At 35.7% G+C, this 23,811-nt stretch overlaps 9 protein-coding genes across 9 annotated transcripts; 5 read left to right on the forward strand and 4 right to left on the reverse strand.

Annotated features, from left to right (window-relative positions):
• The first annotated feature begins 294 nt into the window (after positions 1 to 294).
• Positions 295 to 1,656, forward strand: EV154DRAFT_604729 (uncharacterized protein). Its single transcript, XM_051607425.1, has 2 exons — positions 295 to 600; positions 749 to 1,656. The coding sequence occupies exons 1-2, from the start codon at positions 328 to 330 to the stop codon at positions 1,421 to 1,423; spliced, it is 948 nt and encodes a 315-aa protein (XP_051454954.1). The 5' UTR covers positions 295 to 327; the 3' UTR covers positions 1,424 to 1,656.
• Positions 1,657 to 2,534: 878 nt separating this feature from the next.
• Positions 2,535 to 4,517, forward strand: EV154DRAFT_517327 (SPT2 chromatin protein-domain-containing protein). The gene is made up of 5 exons (XM_051602493.1): positions 2,535 to 2,811; positions 2,873 to 3,226; positions 3,288 to 4,090; positions 4,157 to 4,234; positions 4,291 to 4,517. Exons 1-5 carry the CDS (start codon positions 2,797 to 2,799, stop codon positions 4,367 to 4,369), a joined length of 1,329 nt encoding a protein of 442 aa, XP_051454955.1. The 5' UTR covers positions 2,535 to 2,796; the 3' UTR covers positions 4,370 to 4,517.
• A 41-nt stretch (positions 4,518 to 4,558) lies between these two features.
• EV154DRAFT_539275 (phosphatidate cytidylyltransferase) lies at positions 4,559 to 6,080 on the reverse strand (the record flags this gene model as incomplete). The annotated part of the gene is made up of 6 exons (XM_051604335.1): positions 4,559 to 4,966; positions 5,045 to 5,155; positions 5,225 to 5,272; positions 5,351 to 5,649; positions 5,727 to 5,866; positions 5,929 to 6,080. The coding sequence occupies 6 exons, from the start codon at positions 6,078 to 6,080 to the stop codon at positions 4,559 to 4,561; spliced, it is 1,158 nt and encodes a 385-aa protein (XP_051454956.1).
• Positions 6,081 to 6,204: 124 nt separating this feature from the next.
• Positions 6,205 to 8,654, reverse strand: EV154DRAFT_307141 (uncharacterized protein). The gene has a single exon (XM_051594889.1). The coding sequence runs from the start codon at positions 8,493 to 8,495 to the stop codon at positions 6,558 to 6,560; it is 1,938 nt and encodes a 645-aa protein (XP_051454957.1). The 5' UTR covers positions 8,496 to 8,654; the 3' UTR covers positions 6,205 to 6,557.
• Positions 8,655 to 10,013: 1,359 nt separating this feature from the next.
• EV154DRAFT_517332 (uncharacterized protein) lies at positions 10,014 to 12,045 on the reverse strand. Its single transcript, XM_051602494.1, has one exon. It carries the CDS (start codon positions 12,034 to 12,036, stop codon positions 10,108 to 10,110), a length of 1,929 nt encoding a protein of 642 aa, XP_051454958.1. The 5' UTR covers positions 12,037 to 12,045; the 3' UTR covers positions 10,014 to 10,107.
• A 5,988-nt stretch (positions 12,046 to 18,033) lies between these two features.
• On the forward strand, positions 18,034 to 18,601 carry EV154DRAFT_566298 (uncharacterized protein; the record flags this gene model as incomplete). Its single annotated transcript, XM_051605949.1, has 3 exons — positions 18,034 to 18,182; positions 18,257 to 18,362; positions 18,422 to 18,601. The coding sequence occupies 3 exons, from the start codon at positions 18,034 to 18,036 to the stop codon at positions 18,599 to 18,601; spliced, it is 435 nt and encodes a 144-aa protein (XP_051454959.1).
• Positions 18,602 to 19,510: 909 nt separating this feature from the next.
• EV154DRAFT_484015 (uncharacterized protein) lies at positions 19,511 to 20,074 on the forward strand (the record flags this gene model as incomplete). The annotated part of the gene is made up of 3 exons (XM_051598626.1): positions 19,511 to 19,659; positions 19,728 to 19,833; positions 19,895 to 20,074. The coding sequence occupies 3 exons, from the start codon at positions 19,511 to 19,513 to the stop codon at positions 20,072 to 20,074; spliced, it is 435 nt and encodes a 144-aa protein (XP_051454960.1).
• Positions 20,075 to 20,805: 731 nt separating this feature from the next.
• EV154DRAFT_604734 (uncharacterized protein) lies at positions 20,806 to 21,334 on the forward strand. The gene has a single exon (XM_051607426.1). It carries the CDS (start codon positions 20,845 to 20,847, stop codon positions 21,238 to 21,240), a length of 396 nt encoding a protein of 131 aa, XP_051454961.1. The 5' UTR covers positions 20,806 to 20,844; the 3' UTR covers positions 21,241 to 21,334.
• An 805-nt stretch (positions 21,335 to 22,139) lies between these two features.
• Positions 22,140 to 23,627, reverse strand: EV154DRAFT_517339 (uncharacterized protein). The gene is made up of 4 exons (XM_051602495.1): positions 23,438 to 23,627; positions 23,207 to 23,370; positions 22,758 to 23,149; positions 22,140 to 22,680 (listed from the first exon to the last, which is right to left on the reverse strand). The coding sequence occupies exons 1-4, from the start codon at positions 23,554 to 23,556 to the stop codon at positions 22,195 to 22,197; spliced, it is 1,161 nt and encodes a 386-aa protein (XP_051454962.1). The 5' UTR covers positions 23,557 to 23,627; the 3' UTR covers positions 22,140 to 22,194.
• Between the last annotated feature and the right edge of the window lie 184 nt (positions 23,628 to 23,811).

A 23,811-nucleotide genomic window follows, 5' to 3' on the forward strand; every position in this document is an offset into this window, starting at 1 on the left:
GTTTGAACAAGATACTCTTAAAACAAAAAAAGATTTTTTTTTTTTTTACATTTCTCTCTCTTTTGTTCAAATGGGTTACCCCCCTCTTCCCAGCCAAAACATAGGAAAGTGTCCGTGCTGATATTTACCAATGGTCTGAATTTTAAATAAAATTTCAGAGAGAGAGTAAATGAAAAAAATAAAAAAAAACAGGGCGCTAAATGAAAAAAAAAAATGTTTAAAGATTGTCATGTACATTTTTTTTTAGACTTTCTTCTTTTCTAACATACATTTTTTTTTTTTGGGGTGCCCTAGAAAAAAAAAAAAAAAAAAGGAAAGAAAGAAAGGATGCGTACAATTCGAGGATTACAGATAACGTCGATTGTTGTGTTATCACCTGTACTACTGCTTTTAATCTCTTTAATTTGGATGTTATGTATCTCAATTTTTAAACATATCATCTCTACTCCATCTTCAACTGATATGATACAACAACAACAGCGATCTTTCAATCATCATAAACATCATATTAAAAGATCTCGATTCTTTACTAAATTAAGACAGTCTGCCATTACTCCCTGTGTCATCATTTTACTCTATGCATTCTATATCTTATTCAAGGTAAAAAAAAAAAAAAACTCCCCTTGGGTTGTGAAAATTTTTCTTTTTTTTTTTCTTCTCTTTTTCTGCTTCCCTGGGGGGGGTGTATATTTATTTTTTTAAGCGCAGTACTAATTAATTTTTTTTTTTTTTTCGTTTATTTGTATAGAAGCAAAAGAGACAGGTATTGGAACCTTCTATTCTAATCGAACCAGAAATAAAAACCACCAAAAAGCATTCAAAACGACGAAAAGTACTGAAAAAGAAAAAGAGATTGGATCTAAATGTGGCACCTAAAGGAAACCATACCCACCATCATCACCATCAGCAACAACAACAACAACAACAACAACAGCAACAACAAATACAAAAAGAGCAACAGCCCATACAGCAACAACAGAAAAAAGAACAACATCAGCAGCCTACCATGCTCGATTCCCCTACACCATCTTGTACAACACTTAAATTTGACAACACGAAAATTGACCTAAACCTTCTCTCACCCGAATCTACACCTCTCCATAGCGAAGATGAAGAAGAAGAAGAACAGAAAAGAACAGAAAAGAACTGGTATTCTCCCTTTATGACAGGATTGGATCTTGATATTATACCAAAATTCTCTCAAGATCATCATGCACCCATCTTTTTCACTACCGATCATTTTCAAAAGACAACCAACAAAACCACACTCATACCCAGTCTTTTACGAGATACAAACATTCAATTACTCGAATCTCATCCTTACATCCCCTCTCATCTTCATTACCACCATCATCATCATCATCATCATCATGCCTTTGGTTCCATTGGTGATAAACGAAAAAAATCATCTCTTCACATTTAATCCCCCGCCACCCCTCCATTCTGTACCATATATATTCTCTTCCCAAACAACATCACATCAAATATATATATATAGAGAGAGAGATCAAGAGATCAAGAGAGAGAGAGAGAGAAAAGGATCATCAGGGGCTTAGAAAATAAAAAAGAAGGAGTACACTTTTTTTAATTTATAAAATAAAAAAAAAAATAAAATAAAAAATACATGAGCAACAATGTAATATTTTTTTATCCCTGGAGTTTTCCCCCCTCGTTACACAGTCTTTTTGTATGAGTAACAATCACACACCCTCACTGGTAACCATGGTGATTTTTTTCTTTTTTTTTTAAAAAAAAAAGCAATCATTCAAAGGAAGAGGAGGAGGGGGGGTCTCCCTTTCATGTTGCATGGTTAATTAAGCTTTCTTTCTGATCATCCCTTGTGAAAATCATCTACCACTGACATCAATAGATCTTGGGCGTTCTCTCTTTATGTTCAAAGTAACAGGATGAATCCCTGTCAAAAGAAAAAAGAGAGAAGTCTCTCCACCCATTCATTTTATAGATTACAAAAAAAAAAAATGATATCATCCATGAACGATATTGGAAGGGAGTATGCATGAGAAACCGCAGGCATTGTTTATGCGTCAAATAACTCAATGTGTTTTATAGATAAAATGCCCCCCACAAACACACACACACACAGCAAAAATATTCGCAGTATGAATTTTAAATTAAAATGCATGAACAAACAAATGTGTAAACAATAAACACTGTAAAGGGAAAAGAATGTGTCATGTGTAGATTTGAACCTTACGCGAATTAAAAATTCCAGCTTACTCTTTTCTTTTTCTGCACTGCTCATGGAGACAAAAAGGAATCGTAGTTTACGAAAATCATTGATTACTTTTGATTGCGTGTGTGTGTGTGTGGGCAATTAAAAAAAAAGTCGATGTCTACACTGGGGATGATCACTGTAGTAGAATAGACAACATGGTTTTTCTTTATCCCTGGATACCATCATTGTCAAATTTGTATGATTTGGGCAATATAAGCGCTGAGGACTAAAATGCGTATAGTGGGGGGAGGGAGGGACCTGTCAAAAAAAAAAAAAAGATTTTTTATTTTTAGTACATTGGAGCCACTGTCAAGTGTAACATTGGATATGATTGGTCCTAAAACAACCAATGATTTCACACAAAGTACGCTCAGCACTTGATTGGACACTTTCTCATCCGTGACGTTTTCATCAGCAACAACCAAAAAAAAAAATATTCCTTAATGGTGTGCATATTTTTTCTTTCTTTTTTTTTTCCATTCCAATTGATCTAAAAAAACATCATCTATTAAACACTATAACCCTTTCTTTAAAAACACATTGAATAAATTCTAAACTGGATGCGAATGTTAAAAGTAAAAACACATAACGAAAAAAAAAAGGCTTTGCATGTACTTACTTTTTTTTTTTTTTCAGGGCGAATCAAACGCATTGAACTTTGAGCAATTGATGGCGCAAGCTACGCAAGTAGCAAAACAACAAGATGCATCATTGCACGAAAGAGCTCGTCAGAAACGACGTGAGGACGATGAAAGAAGACGTCGAGAGGAAAAGGCCGCTAGAGAAAGAGAGGACGCTCAAGCCTTGCTCGATCGAAAGCGTGAATTACAAGAAAAGAAACAAAAACTCGATCAATCCAGTCGAAAGGCTATCGATAAAAGGCGTCACCCTACAGACCCTAAACCACGTACCACTCACCCTAGCCATACCAAGTCGACTGTAACTCAACGCAAGTCAACCAACCTGGCCAGTTTCTTTCCAGAGAAAAAGGTAAAAAAAAATCATTTTTAAAAAATTAATCTGCCCACATTATTAAAAAAAAAAAAATTAGAAACCTGTTCACATGTCGTTTGATGAACTAATGAAAAAGGCAAAAGAACAATCGTTAAGTAAAGGAGGAAAACAAGAACCTAAAGCACCCGTACCACCTAAAAAATATGCCGCTCACGACTCAAAACCCAATGATAATACCCCTACTTTATATCATCGATTAAAACGACCTGAACTCGCCAAACCCACTATCACATCAACAACAGACATGTCTGCTAGGGAACGTGGAAAATTACTTATTGCTGAACCTCCCAAAAAGCTCAACTTACAAAAGAGGGATCGTCGAACTATTGCCGATGTTCAACGAGAGATTCGTCATAACAAGGGCATTTATTCAGATGACGAGGATCGTCCCAGAAGTAGTCATTCCGTCGACCCTAGATTAATGAACAAAAATAACAACAACAACAACAACAATAATAATAATAATAATAGACCATCACAACATAGTAACAGAAAAAGACCTTTGTCTCCGCCACCACCCTCCTCCTCCTCGAATCGTGCTTTCAATAAGAAACCTTTACCCACCCACAACACGATCGATCGAAGACCGCCTAATCATCCTTCCTCGGGTGGGGTACGTCGTATGCCGTTCTCGGGTAAACCTTTGGATTCTGCTTCACGTAGACCTTTACCTCCACCCAGAAGAAGACATCGTGATGAGGATGAAGAATTGGATGAAGAATTAGCTTCTTTTATTGTAGATGATGAGGATGAATACGATGATCCTCGTTATGCTAGGGAACCTCGTAGGAATAGTTATTCGGATGAAATTAGTAAAATATTCAGATACGATAAAAGCAGGTACGGTTGTCATGTCCCCTTGTATACACTGATATATATATATGTTTTATTGATGGTTATTTATAGATATGCTAATGATCCTGTTTATTCGGATGATGATATGGAGGCAGGTGCAAGTGATGTATTACGTGAAGAAAAACGAAGGTAAAAAGAGAGATATCCACACTGTCATTATTACTGTCACTGACTTTATAATTTAGTGAACGTCTTGGTAGACGTGAAGATTTACTTGAGGAACAACGAGAATTGGAAAGGTTAAAAAAGAGAAAGAAGGCCTAAAAAAAAAAAATAACAACCATGCCAACATGGGGGAGGTTTTTTTTTTTTAAAGCGTGTAAATAAAAAAAAGAAAAGAAAAAAAAATCCTCACTCCCCCCACTTTGTATTAAACTTTTTTTTTTTTCATTGTTTCATTTTGTACAACATCAAGCCCTTTTATATTATTTTATTATTATGATTAAAAAAAGTTTATGTGGTTCCAGAAATTAAGTTTTGGGCTCTGGAAATGACATTTTCAATTTGTGAGTGAAGTTGATCTTGATTTACTAGATAGGTTTGAAGTCTCTCCAAGAGTTCCAATTGTTCCTTGGAGGACAGGTTATTTATGACCAAGGCTAGGATGGTGCCTACAGAGATATGATGCATCTTGATAAAACTCTGGTAATACATGAATGCAAATAATCCCATCAGGAACTGACAATCCATACGATCCGTTAATCCTCCATGACCCGGGATGGTATCTCCAAAGTCCTTGATATTAAATGCTCTCTTTACACCAGATGCAAAGAAACCTCCAAATGGAGCAATTAAGGATGCAAAACAAGACATCACCAATGTATGTAATTGAATAGGTGCAATCCAGATATGCGTGAATTCCTTGTTAAGCTAAAATATATCATCACACCTGTTAGCATGTCTCTCTCTCTCTCTCTCTTTTGTTCTAAAGAGACTTACCAAGGCTTTTCCAAGAGCAATCCACATGGTGGGTAACTTCCAAGGGATTGAGACAAATACTGGATTGACAGGTTCACATTCAATGTTGGACCAAGCAGACAAGGATAAATCCTTTAAATATGATGGGCGGGGTGTTAAATTCAATTCACTATTTCCGTTAATCACTTAAATCAGTTTTACCTTTACAGGACAAATCATGTAATTAAAACGCATCAGCAAGGTTGTCCACTATATTTTTTTTAAAAAAAAAAGGAAGGTATGAGTCTGTCACTCTACTTTAAGAGAATTTTTGTTTGTTGTCTTTACCAATAAACCAAAGATCATGGTACAGATCCAACCACCAACAAATCCTTCTACTGTCTTTTTCGGAGACAAGAGTAATAATTGGTTGCGTCCCCAAAAGAAACCACAGATATAGGCAAATATATCATTACAGACAACAAGCGCTGCAGGTAATACAAACCAGATCAATCCTTCTAATATATTATCCACAATAAAATGGGCTTGAAAGACAATTAAAAAGATGGCCATATGGGTCCAACCAAATTGGGACATTTGTTGTCTGTACAATCCTTTTTTTAAATTCATGACGAAAAATACAAAGCCTATCATAAAAAGTGTCTTATGTGATCAGTCAAAAAAAATAAAATAAAACTCCTTCTTAAAAAAAATGATTTCATACCAATGACGTAAAGAACGAAACTAATGAATCGATGATGTGTGGCAAATGGTAATAAAAAAGCATCTACCATCACAATTTCCTTGAAATAATAAATGATGGATTCTCCATACAAGAAATATTCCGTTGTAATCAAGTAATACCTGTCAAAACAATAGAATATCTGTCAGCCTTTTTTTTTCTCTCTCTCTCTCTCAACTCTTACCAGCTCATGGACTTGAACCACCGCATGTTGCCTTTGGCTGATAAATACGCTATTTGAATCACTTCTCGATACACCAACACCGTAATAATCATCACCATGATAATCGCCCAGATATATCCCGACGCCAAAATCAGAAAAAAGAGGGCAATCATGATGAGGGTCGTAATGGTTCGAATCCACCAATTCTGCCATTTTTTACTCGGTGGTTCCGCTGCTAACAATGTCGTTGCTTCTTCTACCACAGACTCTACTACTTTATTTACACTATGGCTCACCGTCTCTTTTTCTCCTGTTGCATTTCTTCGTTTAGGCATCGTTTAATAATAATAATAATAAAAAAAAAAACAGAAAAGGAATTTTTTTATTTCATTAGCCGAAAAAACCCTCTGTCTTTTTCTCTCTCTCTCTTTTTATACTTATGCGCGCGTGCGAGGGAGCGCGAGACGGCGGGCGGGGTGGGGGCAAAAGAAAAAAAAAACCACGTCACACCAACATCATGCAAAACTGAGTTTATAAATGACATAACTGTACCTCATCTTTTTTTTTTTGCCACCCCATATGGAGGGATCACAATGTAATTCCTAGTTAGACTGTTTTTTTTCACTGACGTTTTTTATATATATATATTCTTATACTTGAATATGTCGAAACTCGGAAGTTGAATTGATATAGTCCTGACCATCCATATATTCAACCTCTTCTTTAGGAAAGATGAGCACTGAAAACCCAAATGCTCGAATCAATAATTTTTCGATATCAACGCAAGTAATTTGCAATGCAGAGGATTCTTCATTTTTTGCATAGATTTCAAATGCTTCCTGCCCCGATAGTTTTTCCAACTTGCGTCTATCATTTAAGCAATAGTAAAGCGGGTTTTGTGATGCCTTTGTTATCTTGATCACCATCCTCAAGTGATTTGAAATCGTCTGGTGTTGTCTGGAAATAAATAAACACCCCAACACAGTAAATGGCATGTTCAAATGAGGCAAGTCATTTCTCTGGTTAGAAAAATTGCACTGTTCAATAACCATCCATTCCAATCGAAAAGGTAATCGACGAGACAAGTCCCACATAAAAGTCGTTCGATTTAAAACTAGACACTGTTGAAGGTGAAGAAACTTGAAAGATGTTAGTGGGGCCTCTATATCATTATCATCACAAAATACTAAAAATGATCCTCGGATGACCAATGCTCGTAGCACTGGACAGTGCTTAAAGATAAGATTGATAAAGCGTCCCATACTCTTTTTATCATTGACCGACCTTGTGTGAAGAGAAATGAGATGATTAAACAACGAACTCAAATCCAGAGTCAAACGTTCCAATTGAAAGCCAATTTGCTCGATCAATGACACATGCGGTAATTCGGAGATGTAATTGTTTTGAACATAGATTACAGTGGTTCCATGCTTTTCATAGTCACAAGTACCGTGCATGTTGTGGATCCCGGAGGGAAGTATATTTATAATAGGATCATTTTGATTGTCACTGGCGAGTCTCCCAGTGTTGTACCTTACACTGATTTCTTTACAGAACCCTGTGCTACTAGATATTTCTTTCAGGACCTGATTTAAAGAAGATATAGCTAAATGTAGACCATAAAATGACTTGATTTTATCCACATACGTCAAGAATTCAACCCAAGCCTCAATGGGGATCTTTCGACTGATAGGATCATATTGATAAAAACCCCTTTTATCCTTCTTTGTATACATGAACCATGAGTCTAGTTTTGGGAATAGCACCATCAACATATACATGCTATACTGACTAAAAGTAACCACAGATGCGTCGATCTTTAGCATCGCAATATGAAAAGCTGGTTGAATAGAACCCATATCTATCATCGCTGTTATCGGCTGTTCGCCTTCCATCGGCTGCAATTTTGCATCACGTGCAATGTGCAAGTGGGTCAAGGTTGGACATCGTGAAGGGATGGTGGCTATCTCAACCAGTTGGGAGATATGATAGAGACGGAGTTCAAGGTATGTTAAATTTTTAAAGTCTTCTAATGGAGTGGTGATACGGTAAGGTGTGACACACCAATCGGGTAACATCATGTATCTGAGGGTTTTCTTGAGAGCCAAAATAGCATATTGGTATATTTTTACATCATCTTCCAATTCTATATAATAGTCTGGTATCCTGGCCAATTGGGTGGGTCGGTCAGAGGAAGAGTAAAGTTCAAGTAAGAGTTTGGCAAAGAAACGTCCCTTTTGACGTATAGCATAGAATTCTTGTAGGTTGGGTAATGCGTTTAGAATCAGACCTAAATCCTCTTCAGTTTTGAGATACGGGCTCTCGTCAAAGGCTTTAAACGAATGGACTAATTGATTCATGCCGGTACTATAAAGGGTCATGCATCTTAAGAATGTGTCCTGCTGCTTGACAGACAACATGGTTACATCCTTGTACAAGAACGTTTTACCAATGCGACACCAATGCTTGCAAACAAGCATCTGTTGAGAAAATATTCGTGAACGTTCAAGTTTGTCAACAAGAGTAAACTTGAGAAGCTTGAAAATCTCTGTTAAAACTTCGGTTGGTAATTGACTCCAATTGGACATGACAGTTTTTTCAGAGTTTTTTTTTTTTTGGGGGGGGGGGGTGTTTGGCAACAACAGCAGTAAAAGAAAGAAAGAAATATTTTAAGGAGGCAATACGGGGAGGGGATGCTTTATAAACATGCATTATTCGCGACTATTCTAATCCAATTTTTTTTTTTTGAGGTGCCCAACTGGTCAAACGTCGTCAATATCTAATTTTTGCCCTGAAATTCGATATTTCAGCATAATCAGTGGAAATTCCCATTTTTTTTTTTTTAAAGAAAAAACCTTTACACTTACTGAGGAATCAGTTTATTGGATTGTTAGCCAATCTACTGTCATCTTTTGTAAATTAGCTTTCATTAGAGAATAAAGGACTACGACTTCCTCAATATGATGTTGGCAATTATAGAATAATGGTTGAATAATTGCTGTATATATTACGCTGTATAGATCTCTCTCACGTGGAGTATACACGATACAGTGTGTAACGTACAAAGAGGTTAAGCTAGGACATCTTAGAAGAACGAACATACCCCTTTTTTCAGACCTAAACACATCAATTTCAAAGAATATATAAGTTTTTAAACCACTCTAATGGAATTAATATGCTTTATGGCATAGAATACTAATCAAGGAAGGTCATACTTATAAAAAAGGAGCTTGCATGAATAATATAATTTTTGGGCCGATTCCATTGGTTGAGAGAAAAGCCCCATGACGTCAGTTTTAAAATTTATATAAATTCAAGCGCTTTTTTTCTTGTTTTTCTCGGGTTTGCCTCATGTAGAACAACTTTGAATTCATGATGGATTACCAATTAGCTTAAAATTAACTGGTATACTTTTTAGAACACTTTCAAATGTAGTGGAACAAACTTCAGCATGTTTTTTTATAAATAAACGTGTAAAATAACGAATTAGCACTACATTACAGCAGCTTCCCCAATACACCAAAAGACAGTAAAACTTCTAGTTTCAACTAAGTAAAAAACTAGCAAAACCTGACAGAGCTCATAAATCTAAACAAAAACATAAAAAGAGTAAAGGAATTCAGTAATCAAACTGTTAAAATATCCAAATGAGGAGGGAAGAAGACTGGATCTTGTTTCCACCTTTTGGTGCTTAAAACAAACAGGCTGCAATTTTATTTACACAAGTGTCCAATCATTTATTGCTTCTCCGATCTCTTTGAAACAGGTCGTTATTATGCCAATAAAATTTGATTCTGTGGCTATAGCACCTGTTTTTCCTTCGCAATGAGCGGTATATTGTCTATTCACTTCCCCCATCTTGAGTAGATCGAAGTAAAAAGATGAAGTTCCATTTTAGTACATTTAATTAAATACATAAAATGTATACGTAGCTGTAGTTTGATAAGAGTCATACATCTAATAACAGCAGCACAATTTCTATCAGTATATGAACAGCATTATTTCCATCTTGCACGAATTGTTTACAAGTTGAAATTAAATTAATGAATAATAGAGACAAAACAATAAAAGTTCATTTCTTATAGCTCGTCACACATCATACTTTGCTTGATTACAATAAAACCGAGTTGGACTGATCATACGTTCCGTCCTTCTTGATGCCAGTTTTTTTTTTTATTATTCATTAAACAAAGGGGGATCTTATATTAAAACATTCCAAAACTCGGAAGTTGAATTTATGTAGTGCTGACCATTCATATATTCAACCTTTTCTTTAGGAAAGATGAGCACTGGAGACCCAAGTACTCGAATCAATAATTTTTCTACATTGGCGCAAGTAATTTGTATTGCATGGGTTTCCTCGTCCTTTGCGCAAACTTCAAACTCTTCCTGACCTGATAGACTTTGCAACTTGTGTTGATCATACAGGCAATAGTAGAGTGGTTTTTGTGATACCTTTGTAATCTTGATCACCAACCTCGAGTACTTTGACACCGGCAGTTTTTTTTTGGAATAGAACAGACAACCAATCACAGTGAATGGCATTTCCACATGAGGTGTCAAGTCATCACTTCTCTTAAAAAAAATGCACTCGTCAATGGCCATAAATTCTAATCGGGAAGGTAGTCGACGGGATAAGTTGAGCAGAAAATCCATCTGGTGATAAATTATACAATTTTGAAGGTGAAGAAATTTTAAAGACGGTGGCGCCTCCTTATCACCATCGTCAGAATATAATAATTCTGCGCCAGTGATAACTAATGCTCGTAGAACTGGACAATGCGTAAAGATATGATTGATAAAGTGTCCAAAAGGTTTTTTATCGTAATCCGTTATTCGACCGAATGGAGCACCATGTCCAAATGCCCTATTAAGAGTCATAGTCAAATGTTCCAATTGAAAGCCGATTTTCTCAATTAAAGCCGCATGGGGTAAATGTACGCTGATTCCACTTGTAGTGTAGGATACAATGGTTCCAATCATGACGTATTCATGTTGAGCAACGTTGTGCATGGTTAGGGAATGAATATTTAAAACAGGAAGCCATCCATAGTTATTTACGGGGTTACCTTGGCTGTACCTTACCTTGATTTCTTTACAGAGCCCGGTGTTGTATGATGTTTCCGTCAAGACCTGATTTAAGCAATCCATATACATACCCCGACCGTAAAATTCCCTTATTTTGTCTGCATAGGTCAAGAATTGTACCCAAAGCTCGGCAGGTATCATTTGAATTTGGCGTTCATATTCACCATAGGTGGGTGCAACCGGGTTAAAATACATATACAACGATTCAAGCTGCGGAAATAGCTTCATGAGAATACACATGATGTTATGGCTGGCAGTAGCTAGGCTTGCGTCGATCCTTAGGCTAACAACATGATACACTGATTGTACACAGGTTGTATCTATTGCCTTAATCTGATCCTCCCCAGATGGGTTGTACCTGGCATGGCGTGAAATGGACAAGCTGTTTAAGTTTGGGCATCTCGAAGCGATTGTGCCCATATCATACATTTGGGAGAGACTAGAGACGCAGACTTCGAGTTGTGATAAATTTTTAAAGTCTTCTAATGGAGTGGTTATGCGGTAGGGTTGTATACAATAATCGGGTAAAAACATGCTTGTGAGCGTTTTCTTAAGGGTCAAAACAGCATATTGGTATGATCTTGCATCCTGTTCCGATTCCGGAGAAAATCCTGGTATTTTAAGCAATTGGACGGGTCTGTTGGGGAAAGTGTAAAGTTCAAACAAGAGTCTGGTAAAGAAGGATGCTTTTTGGGGTCCACCCTGGAGATACCGAAGGTTGGGCAATGCGTTTAAAATGAGACCTAAATCCTCTTCTAATTTGACACTGGTGATTTCGGGAATCGCCATAAAACATCGTACTAATTGATTCAAGCCAGTGCTGCAATGACTCATGCATGTTAAAAAGGTGTCGTGTTGCTTGATAGACAGGACGGTGATATCCTCATATAATAAAGTTTGAGCAATGCGACACCAGTTCTTACAAACAAGCATCCACTGAGAAACTCCCTCTTGAAGTTGAAGAGTGTCAAGGCAACTAGCATCGAGAATGCCGAAAATCTTAGACAAAATTTCGGTTGGTAATTGACTCCAGTTTGACATGACAGTATTTAAAAAAAGTAAAAAAAAAAAAATGGCCATTAGCCAGACGGACATCGTGATTCGGCTGGGGATGAATTCTAATTTTGTGTAGCCCTAAGGTTTTAATGAAATCATTTTTTTTTCTGGTGATAACAGCTTAAACTAGCAGTAAAGAAAGAAAGAAAGGAAGAAAAAAACTATTATTTTAGGGCACTGCTGGGAAGATGCTCTAAGAAGAAAACTCTCATCATTCGCGGGCATCCTAATCCATATATTTAGAAAATGGATGAGGTGCCAAGTGGTTAAATGTCCTCAGTATTTAATTTAAGCCCTGAGATTCAATATTTCAACATAACCAGGACTTGGTACCTCATCCATTTTTTAAATATCGTCAGAATTGTTTGTCAAAGAAATAGTTGCATTTCTTGCTTTTCATTTCTTTACAGTGGCAAACTTTGTTTTTTTATGGCTTCTTAAACCTCTTTACCACTCTTTCTCTAATAATCAGTGGAAACACTCATTTTTTCAAAAGAAAAAATCAATAAGTCCCTTTTACACTTACCGAGGATTCAGTTGATTTGATTGTTTGGCAATTTACTGTGTATTCGCTAGCTTATTTTACACACAATAAAAGAATGCGTGAGTCCTGAGGATATCATTTAGAGAAGGATGTTTAATCCAAAGCGTATCTTTTACTGAATATATAAAGTATATCTCCAATAGGCAGTTTCCACTTTTCTTGATTATTCAAAGTTATTAAAATACATAATTTGTCAGCATTTGCCATGCTGTTATATCATGTAATCTACAAGATTGTCAAGCTTCTCAAATTATGTTTGACAGCAGTTGAAAGCATACGTGATCCCAAAATTAGCCTATAAATCCGATTAAGTCCTGCCTCACAGCATCTGACAATTATCCCCGACACACTTACAAAGCGTTCATTTTGGCTTTTTGAAAGAAAAGAAAAAAGAAGTAGCTCTGTTATAAACCATAAGAGATAGACGAATTTCTGGTATTATGATGCTCACTTGGGTGAGTTATAAAATTGCGACACAACTTATCCAAATTTTAGTTCTATATTGTAAAGTGTTAGGGTATGAAGACACCATATGAATAATTTCAAAAAGGTTTACATGTCTGTAATAATGCTCGGTTAAACACTCTCACTAATCAATCATCTATGCACCTCAATTGATTTTTGAAAATAGGTAGCATGGTATTAAGAATAGATTGATCTATAATTTTTATTGCTAGTACTTGACAGACACAAACATTAATTTTTTCCTTTAAAAGGTGTAGATAAATAGTGTGAATAAAATGGTGGGCTTGTAGGCAAAAAACGTACAGTCGTTAATATTTTTTTTTCTATGCATTCATGCAATAAATAAACTACCAGCTAATTGTTTATTGAAGAGGCGTATAGAAAAGAATGGAAAGGGTGGGTCCAATATCTTTTAGATATCACTTATCATTGTTGCCTTTATAAGAGAGTTGCAAAAAGAAAATAGATGACAAAATGGGGTGTATGTTAATTTTTAATCCATTTCGCTCGGATGAGCAGCAAACAATCTTCCCCTACATACAAGCAAAACATTGTCTGGTTGCGACAAAGGCTACTTGAGTTGGTAACGTTCTTAGTTTTAAATATTTCAACAGTTAAACTTTTAGTAAAAGCATTCACGCTTTTGAGCCCCATTAAGATTAAGCTTTTCTTGGTGGTTGTATACAAGATTACTCGACATTAACAAAAAAAAAAAAAGAAGAATGTATACTACTGATGTCAAAAAGATGTATGTAGTCTATTATTAGGATAAAAGCATTGTGTTATATCTTTAATAGGATCCTTGCTCTCCGCAGTTCTTCTTATACTAAGGGTCTGTAAAATTTGTGATGAGCATACAAGTCTTAATTATTATGGTCAAGTCAAAGGAAAAAAGAGAAGAAAATATATAATTTATTTACTTTTTATGATATAAACTATGCTAATAAGTGCTTCTCCTAGTTCCCAACATAAAATAGCTGGTTAACAGGCCAGACCACGAGAAGGTGGAAGCACATCCTGACCCAAAAAAATAAATAATGATTCCGATAAACCATCTTCAATACAGAACCTGATTATCCTACATGCTACCTACCCACAATGCGTAACATAAGAATCACCAGGACCAAATACCCCCTACACCATGTTGGGGTGGTGCTTTTTACCCTGGCAGCTGAATCGTAGCAGCCGCACCTGGACGAGTATTGGCTTTAAGGTTAACATTCCGTGTAGATGAGGTAACTGTCCAACAGGCGGCCAATCTATGGCTGCCTATAGAATGCAATATCTCTAGCGTAGACGTAAACAAGGCAAAGCACTTACAAGATGCATTCGGGCACTAAACTTCCTACTGTCATCAGATCCCGACCAAAGATAACAACCCACACCAACTCCAATGACTAAGAACGTATCGACTGGCTTCAAACAGCTACGACCATCCACCGTCTAGTAACACGCTCCTAAATCCACCCTCCACCAAGCAACGGGTGTGGTACTAGTTTTAGTAAAAAGTTCCTGGAACATAGAGGGCGACAAGCCCCAGTCAGATTGTTGTACTGAAATCCGAATGAAGCGATACAGACAACAGCCAAGACCATTGCCTAGCGACTTTGACAACCAGCAGACTCCTCAATGTAATCTTATTAGGGATTACTACGGCCTTTGGAACACTGCCCGATCTGTAATGAAGTGAACAGGTTTAACGGAAACGAACAGAGACGAGAGTGTCTTCCTTGTGCTAAAGCCATGCTAACATCTCTGTTCTAATCTTGATGAGAAGATAAAAAGAAAAAGGGCGTTTTTTTCGCAGCAGTCTCCCTTTTATACCAATTTTTTTTTCTTTTGTTTATTTTGTTTATTTTGTCTAGGCTACTTTTACAAACTTAATTTTTTCTTTACCACTTTTTGGATATATGTATTATCCTTTGAATAATCCGTCAAATTCTCATCACATCCGTGTGCATATCATGGTTACTTTCTTCATTGGATGTCGAGAAAATGAGCATTAAAGTTTTGCTTTTGTATGCGAAATGTTCTTTTTGTGTAACGGATAAAAACATTTTTTCACATGAATCCTTCAGACCATGTTTTAATAATGAGACTGTGCAAGCCAAAGAATACCTGATTCTCAAATAACATGTCTTCGTGTAAAAAAATTTATACTCATCACTCCACAAGACGTAAACAGCCAATGTGAAACTTGCACTTTTCAATTTATTATTGCGTATAGAATAAACCCTTGAATTGTACATTCTGGCACGATGCACATTCAGACAAGCTTTTATTTTTTTGACAGCCATGCACTTAAAAAATAACTTAAAATATCGCTTTGGAAATCACCAAGCACTTCTGTACACGCTGGAACTTTGATATCGTAATACCCACATACTTCAAAAGTGCATTAAGGCATGAAGATGCTTGTCAGCTGTATTCTCATTCAAGTTGGTTACCGATCCAATACTGCCGATGAAAAGGTTGGTTTACTTGAAATGTTGCTCTTCAGTTGAAGCTTACCCTGAACCAACTCTATGCAAAAGTAAGCCTTTTATTGCGGACACAAGCAAGGAGCTGAAGCCTCAACGAGCTGGTTTTTTTTTTACTTATCCAGTTATCATTTTTCAACAAAAACCACTTTGTAGTGAGAATGACAGACTCTTTTTTAAACGGTAAAATTTAACATGACAACTAACGAACAAGCACATTCTCTGTCATACAATATGATGGTAGAAATATAATCATCATCTAGTGGATCTTCTATGATGTCTTCCTTGTTTGTAAGATTAATGATACATATGGTCATAAGTTTTCAGTCATTGGATGAGTCTAAAAAAAAAAAAAAAAAAAAAAAAAAAATTCACTGTAATCACTTGGGGCCATTGTGTAATTATGTGAATTTTAGAAAGAGAACAATGTCCCCACCAGTTAATGTTTCTCAATCAATTCAGCGTTGTTTGATGTTTGTATTTTAAACTGAAAAATCTCGCCATTTTGGGTTACAAGTTTTATGTTTTAATCTCCATTTTCAGTTGAGTGGTAAGCAATGTAAGTAAAAATATATAAAAAAACTGATCATCACGAAGCTTTTTGCTATAAACCATGGTGGATCGATCGGACAGCACGTAAGGGAGAAGGCTGTTTCAGATAATATGGTATATCACAGAAGTATGGATGTGTATGATGAACAGATAACGTCAGATTTAATAAAGAAGTATGGCGCCCGTTTTAGAATAGTCACCAGTATCAAGCTTTTGGACTTGTCACCGGTGTCAAATTTGTAGACTTGTCACCGGTGTCCCCATTATTTTCGGTGTACCCATTGTGTCGGTTTGTCTAATATTCCATCATGTTCCTTATCTTTTCCCAAGGATAAAGCTACTTTACTTACGGATGCATCCAAATTGGTCAAGTCAGCATAACTTCTAAGAATACGGAACTGTTCTATAAACTGATTGTTCTTTAAATATTGATTGGTTTTGGGAATAAGGGTTCGAATGGTCAATAAAAAATGATGAATTATTACTGCTTTACTTAATTTAGGTGTAGCTAAACCCATCACAACAATCCGCAGCTGATGCATGAGTAGTTTAATTTTTGGGTCGATTCCATTGGTCGAGAAATGTGCCTCATGACGTCAGTTTTAAAATTTATATAAATTCAGGCGCTTTTTTTCTTGTTTTTCTCGGGTTTGCTACATGTAGAAAAACTTTGAATTCATGATGGATTACCAATTAGCTTAAAATTAACTGGTATACTTTTTAGAATACTTTCAAATGTAGTAGAACAAACTTCAGCATGTTTTTTATAAATAAACGTGTAAAATAACGAATTAACACTACAATACAGCAGCTTCCCCAATACACCGAGAGACAGTAAAACCTCTGGTTTGACGAAACAACAAACTAGAATAAACTAACAGAGTTCATAACTCCAAATAAAAAAAGTCAAATACTTCAATATTCAATCGTTTGAAATGCCCAAATGAGGGGAAAAGACTAGGTCATGTTTCGACAGAGCATGTTCAGAATCTGTTGTATATGATATATAATATCATATTAGTCACGCCACGTTTTTATTACATTTTTCATTAACTAATACATTGCATTTTGGAAAATGATGAATTAATTACTACAGACGATTGCCAGAAACTGGAAGTAGCGGTCTATTTTCATGCGACAGCTGGACCAGGTACGAAATTATGTATCGGGACCTCCGGTCCAAGTTAGACTGCTACCGCAAAAAAACTTTTCGGTGATAGGCTCAGATCATATTTATCTGGATGCACATTGTATTTATATGGATGCACACTGAATTTAGCTGGGCTCACACTGTATTTAGCTGTGACCAGACTGTTAATATCTACGATGTCATGAATCATTAAAGAAAAAAATCAGAAATCACGTATTAGATATGCTTAGCCCTGGAGGGCACTAATCACTAGAGAACTTTACATGTCGTGCAACAGATCGACAGCAAGACTATGATTCTGAAAATAAACTAAAGATGTTGTAATAATTGATTCTTTTTTGAAAGCATTCAAAATATTGACTTTTTAATTAATCCGCATTGTTATTATGCGATAAAAAAAATGGTGATTCAAAGGTGATATGATTAAAACCATAAATTTACAATTACTTTTTACAAACAACATCTGTTTCTTGTTTGTTATTTTTACCAGAAATTATTTCAATAAAGAGGTCTAAACATGATATAGCGGCGTCATACAAAGAACACTTATCACAGAACAATGATTAGCATGAATGACAAAAATAAAGGACATCAGACGGAAAGTGGCGAAAATATAACGAATGGCATAATACAACTCTTGGGGTTCATCTGTAATACAGTTGACTTTAAATATTAACGGTATCATTGAACATGATGACTTTCGAACAAATAACCAATGTGGAAACATAGATATATAAGTACATCCAGCACATTTTTTGTTAGATGCAGTTTTTATTTTGTTGATTTTAAACATGATGCCAAATTTTAATATCCTTTTAAAACTGTTTTTGTTACTCTCATGCTACTTGCAGTTGATCGAGTCATTCTGTGTGTATAATCAGTTATCCGGAGATCGTGTCAAACTGAGGGTGGGGAATCCTTTTGTAGCTGCTCCTACTATGTAATTTCTAGTCATCTTGAGTATATGAATTTTTTGTATTTTTATTGTATCTAATATTATCTCTTTGATTGTAGACGAATTTTTACAAAAATCGTAGCTCAAGGAACAAGAGTTTGTTGTCCATATGATAATGCTGATTGTGTTGCTGGTCTCAAAAAGGATTCACCCATCGAACTTAAGGTAATAAAGAGCTTCGTTGCTTTGTAACTTCACATGTTAATGACCCTTTCTTACCATAGCTCAGATTTGCTTTTGACTTGATTACCCTAAATGAAGCCGATAGACAGTATACAACTTACTGTGAGGGAGGGGGAGGTATTATCATCACAGGATCAAATTTTAATGACATAGAATCCACTTGTCACAAAGTCAATGGAGATGTTGTACGAGAAAAACTAATCGACTGGGTACCTGTATAGATGTTCTTTAAAAAACAAGGAAGGAAATTTCTCACATAATCTACGCTGCACTCATAGTTCATTATTTTATTTTATCATAAAATAAATTTCTCTTTTTTATTAAATGCACTGTACTAGGATCCATTTTACGCATCTAAAATATATGTATATTCTAGAGTTCTTTCTCAGAGATATTATCTAAAATATGCGTACTGTCTTTTCCGGCATGTATCTGTCTGCAGATTTAATCAACTTATTTTTATTATCTGTGTCGTCAGTTCTGTGTCATCTCACTTCATCTTCTTTCACAAACCTGTTCTTACTTGCTTAAAAATACATTATATTCATCACTTTAAATAAAAAATTATAGAATTATCCAACATAAAAATACAATACTTTTTTAGTTAACATTCTAAATTTTTTATTACTATTATATATGCAATTTAACTATATGCTTAATTTTTTTCGACTTCTGCACAAAGAGCTGTGATTCTCACTTGACTCACAATTTATATATATTGTCTTTAGCTAGCATTTATTTCATTATAAGGGGTTCCTTTTTTTTTCTTACTTGGTCCTTTTGTCCGTAAAAATATATTAAATATTGCTATTGTTGCTAGTAAAATTCCCAAGAAAGAAACCATATATCAGAGTGGCACAAATAATGCTAGACATTAAAACATTAACAATGATGATATCTCAAGTTTGACGACAAAATAAGACACCGAGCACAATAGAAACAAGGCAATGGCTTCATTTACGTTTTCCAAAAAGCTGCTGTATTACAATGAGTTTTTTACATTATAGGTACTATTGAACAGTAGCATTATCGAACAATATGACCAACATAAGAACAAACAGAAAAAGGCATATAAATACATCAATTAAATTTATTTGTTAAATGAATATTTTATTTCATCGACTTTAAACATGAAGCCATCTTTCAATCTTCTTTTAAAACTGTTTTTAATGCTTACTCTGTACTCACAGTTAATCGAGTCGTTCTGTGTGTATAATCAGTTGACAGGAGACCGAGTCACTATGTTGGTCACTAGTCTTTCTGCACCTGCTTCTCCTTCGTAACGTCTTTTTTTTTTTGTATACATAATTGATTTATGATTGTTTCTAAATATTTTCTTTTAAATAGACGACTTTTTAAAAAAGAAGTTGTTCAAAATGGAGTAGAATGTTGTCCATTTGACAATAGAGATTGTGTTCCTAGTCGTAGAAGAGGTGCATCTATAGCATTTATGGTAACACATAACGCAATTGTATACCTCTAAGTCTTTACTAAACCGATTCTCGATATTATAGTTAAGATTTGCTTTCGATCTGGTTACTATACCGGAGACCACAAGAAACTATATTGCTATTTGTGAAGCAGGAGCAGGTCTTTTTATCACAGGATCAAATTTTGATAACATTGAAGCCGCCTGTCATAAAATTAATGGTGAAATTGCACGAACCAAGCTGGTTGATTGGGTACCTGTATGAATGCACTTTTAAGACCAAAAAGGGACCCTCTTTGTGCCATTCAGGTTTTACAAAGGGCGATTTAAATAAAACGAAGGAACTTTTTGTTTTTCTATTTTTAAGCAGAAAAATAAAAACTTCAATCTATTTCAAATTCAAGGGTACAGTATCAGTTTAGAGTTAAAATGTAGAAACTCTTGATTCGGACATTCTGTTCCTGGATTTCACTCTGCTATAAACAAAATTCGAAAAAAAAAAAGGTATTTAAGCAGGCAAAAGGGTTTAGTGTTTGATGTTAATGGATACAGGGACCAGCCTTTATAATTAACACATCACACGCTTTACATTTTTGAAAAGAATATAAACGTGGGAGTGACTTTTAATTAGAAGAGTATGCCTGAAAGTAATTTTTGCGACTTGTGTTTGCGTTTATTTGAATGCTAATTCTCGTAATTTAAGGTGGATCACACTGTAAAAAATGATTACGTAACATTTTACACCGATTCAAAATCTCCACAGTGTATTTAGCTGGGTTATAATGTATTAACATCAAATTTCTCACTGATTGATAGTATCCACAGTGTATTCAGCTGAGAAGACAGTATATAAGCGCTTTTTTGCTCCCGGAGGTCTATGATGTTTACAGTGGGAGAAAAACAGATTCGCGTTCGCCATTTTTAGGTCTTTTTTAAAATCCGGTATAATTCAAAGCCGGATAACTTTTTTTTTTTTACCCTAAAAATTCTTTCTCACTTTGTCTTATATATATAAAAAAAAGAAGCTATAATTTAATGAGACCCCCATTACGAAAAAAGACCCCAAAAAAGAGAAGAGCATCGTTGGAAGAACCCTCCGAAGTTGTATTGATACCCGAGCCAGTGTTGAATCCCGCCTTGCAAGCCAAAATCGATTACATTCGTGCCAAAGACCAGGAATTCGAAAGTATATCCAAGATTCAACAAAAGAGTGATGAATTAGCCGTGACGACACAAAAGTTGGCCAAGGGCATTGCCATGTTGACGGACGATACAGATAATGTGGTAGATATATTGACAAAGTGGGATGTCGTGTTTGGTGTGATGGCCGATTCCGACCGTCATATAGCAAATACCGCAGACGAATGGGTGCGTTTTGTCAAACCACAGGATCCACTGCAACCATTTCCAAAGAAACAGAGGAATGCATAAATTATCTACTATATACATATAAATAACCTTAGATACCCTTTTTTTTTCTTTTTTTTTTATAATAAATAATTATTTTAGACGTGTTCGAAAAAAACTGTTACCGCGAAGCTACCTCTCATCAAAAGGATATAATAACCAGCGGGTTAAGGGGAAAACATTTAGCTAAACCATGAATTGCGTTACTGTGCAGTTAGTAAGAGTTAGCACTTCAAGGACTGAAACGCGATAACAAAGTATTACAGACAGCTGAAATCATAGGTCCCCCATGGATGTATCTCCCACGCAATCGAATTCGTTCTTTACGTTTTATAGTTACATTGTGAGGTATGTCTAATTATGGTATGAAATAATGATATTGCTTAGAAAAGCGCCTTGTTCATATACGGGGACCCTTTTGGCTTTAACCTGAAACTTTTCGTTAATGTCACAAACGGATGAGTAACAGTTATTTGATTGACCTAAATAAAGGAACGAGCAAGTATGAACTGGACCTGGATAAACAATCAGGTACAAATAAGAGGAAGAAAGGTTCACAACTGTTTATGAACCCAAGTTGGCCTGAAAAAGTGTTTTATGGTAATCCTATAGATTATGTATGCAAAGGTGTAATTTTTTTTAAAAAAAAAAATCCCAGTTGCATAGGAGTTCTTAGTGAAACCATATTCTTTCAATGAGAGGGGGCAAAAGAATAAGTGGAATGTGTGCTTAAGCTTCCTTGCTATCCCTTGATGCATTTCTGCCACCCTCGTTCGTTTTTTTTTTCCTTGAATGATCGGTTTGATTATGCTCAGGGGACAGGTTGCTCCCATTTATCCTTCATTTGGTTAGCCAGAGACCAACTTGTTATACTCTTCTAGATACATGATTATTACCTATAGGATATGCAAAACATTCAAGTGTATATATATAATTTTTTTTTTATTGGAAATGTATCATGGAAAAAAAAAGGGGGATCTACTGAGCGAAAACCTCGCCACCTTGTTCACCAACAAACGCGCTAATCTTCTTGACTTGATTATCCCATTCCTCAAGCTTACGTCTCATACCATCGATTTGATCCTTATCAAGTACACGAGGTTGAACCCAAGTGACGACCACAAGCTGATCTACTTGATCGATCGAACCACGGATTAACTTTAAAGACAATGCCTTCATGACAAGATGCTCTACTTCGTCCACGGAGAGACGGGTCTCAGCAGCAATTTCAGAAAAGGGAATGGATCGGTTATCTGTGGAACGTCTGAATACGGCTTCGATCAATGACATCAAACAAATCTTTCTGCTGAGAGCCGCTTGGTTTTGTTGGAGTAAAGGTTGCTTTGAGAAATGAGGCACCAATGCTTCGAATTTACCAATATCTCCACCGTTAAATGCGAATAAAAGAGAACGAAGCCAATCGTGTTCAGTACCAGTGAGTGAATCAAGAATAGGGTGCATCAACTAGTTTTTATAAAAAGTCAATTTCCCTCCTCTTACACTTTTTTTCACATCATCAATCAATCAAAAAAAAAACTTACCAATTCACCAAAGTTATAAATCATATCACCTAATAATGCAGAAATCGAAAGATCGTAGGCTCTTTGAACTCTATCCTGAACAGTCAATTGTTCAACATCGACACAAGCCAAATATAATAATGCACTCTTGTAATATTGAGCATAGTTGGCCTTGGCCTTGTAATACTCAGCACTGACACGATAGAAACTGGCGTAAATAACGGGTTCCACACTATCAAAGCTTTCCAAAATCTTTTCTGACTCATCGATCGCCTTCTTTACATCCTCTGCTTGGTTCAATTTCAATTTGAAGTTGGCGGATTCCATCACTGCAAGAACATAAACATCTTTGGTGTCGGGTCCTTCCACCTTCTTGATAATCTCACTCAAAAAGTTGACCGACTCTTGTAAATCTAAGCTTACATTACGTTAAGCAACTCCTTTTTCTTATTCTCTCTAATTGTCCTTACCAGTGAATTGGTGTGCGGCTTGAAGAGCGATGGTAACAAGGGATAACTTGTTGATTTTATCCTCCCACTCTGCAACAAAGTTTTGGTAGATGGCGATTTGATAAGGAGCAGAAGCAGGCTCTTGAAAGAAATCTAAAATCTTTGTAGTCAATTGATGCCATAACCTATTCCAAAAAAAAAAACAGATTTATTAAAAAAAACATCAAACACAGGATTACGCGACACACTTACTTTCTTTCATAGAGATCTTCAAAAGTAGTGAAATATTGCTGGAGTTGAGCAGGTGTCTTTTGTCTTTGTTCATAAAGAAACTTGGGAACATCGAAATCAACATCCATATTTTGTGCCATGTTGTGTATATACTTTTATTGAGAATGAAAAAAGGCAAAAATACAATATACAAAAAAAAAAAAAAAAAAAATGAAATGCTTGCGCGTCTCCTGTAACTCTTTTTTACTTGTTCCAAGTTCCGCCCTAATAAAATACGTCATCCTTTCACTGAGAATAGGTTGTCCTTAGGGCTTGAGCTGACAATGGTTTATATTTTCAGGTCCAAAGCGGGGTGGATACTAAAGAAATATTGTCGCAAACAAAAAGATAATACA

The sequence above is a fragment of the Mucor mucedo genome, assembly GCF_025094135.1.
Source record: "Mucor mucedo strain NRRL 3635 chromosome Unknown EV154scaffold_84, whole genome shotgun sequence".
In the NCBI taxonomy this organism is placed as follows: domain Eukaryota; kingdom Fungi; phylum Mucoromycota; class Mucoromycetes; order Mucorales; family Mucoraceae; genus Mucor; species Mucor mucedo.

Bases quoted from the DNA above. Each gene is read 5' to 3' on its own strand.
- EV154DRAFT_604729 (XM_051607425.1), top strand. From the start codon at position 328: ATGCGTACAATTCGAGGATTACAGATAACGTCGATTGTTGTGTTATCA. The intron at 601-748 runs GTAAAAAAAAAA...TTATTTGTATAG, and splicing joins CATTCTATATCTTATTCAAG to AAGCAAAAGAGACAGGTATT.
- EV154DRAFT_517327 (XM_051602493.1), top strand. The intron at 3,227-3,287 runs GTAAAAAAAAAT...AAAAAAAATTAG, and splicing joins GTTTCTTTCCAGAGAAAAAG to AAACCTGTTCACATGTCGTT. The intron at 4,235-4,290 runs GTAAAAAGAGAG...TTTATAATTTAG, and splicing joins TTACGTGAAGAAAAACGAAG to TGAACGTCTTGGTAGACGTG.
- EV154DRAFT_307141 (XM_051594889.1), bottom strand. From the start codon at position 8,495: ATGTCCAATTGGAGTCAATTACCAACCGAAGTTTTAACAGAGATTTTC.
- EV154DRAFT_517332 (XM_051602494.1), bottom strand. From the start codon at position 12,036: ATGTCAAACTGGAGTCAATTACCAACCGAAATTTTGTCTAAGATTTTC.
- EV154DRAFT_604734 (XM_051607426.1), top strand. From the start codon at position 20,845: ATGAGACCCCCATTACGAAAAAAGACCCCAAAAAAGAGAAGAGCATCG.
- EV154DRAFT_517339 (XM_051602495.1), bottom strand. From the start codon at position 23,556: ATGGCACAAAATATGGATGTTGATTTCGATGTTCCCAAGTTTCTTTAT. The intron at 23,371-23,437 runs GTAAGTGTGTCG...TTTTTGGAATAG, and splicing joins GAAGATCTCTATGAAAGAAA to GTTATGGCATCAATTGACTA. The intron at 22,681-22,757 runs GTAAGTTTTTTT...TATAAAAACTAG, and splicing joins TTTATAACTTTGGTGAATTG to TTGATGCACCCTATTCTTGA.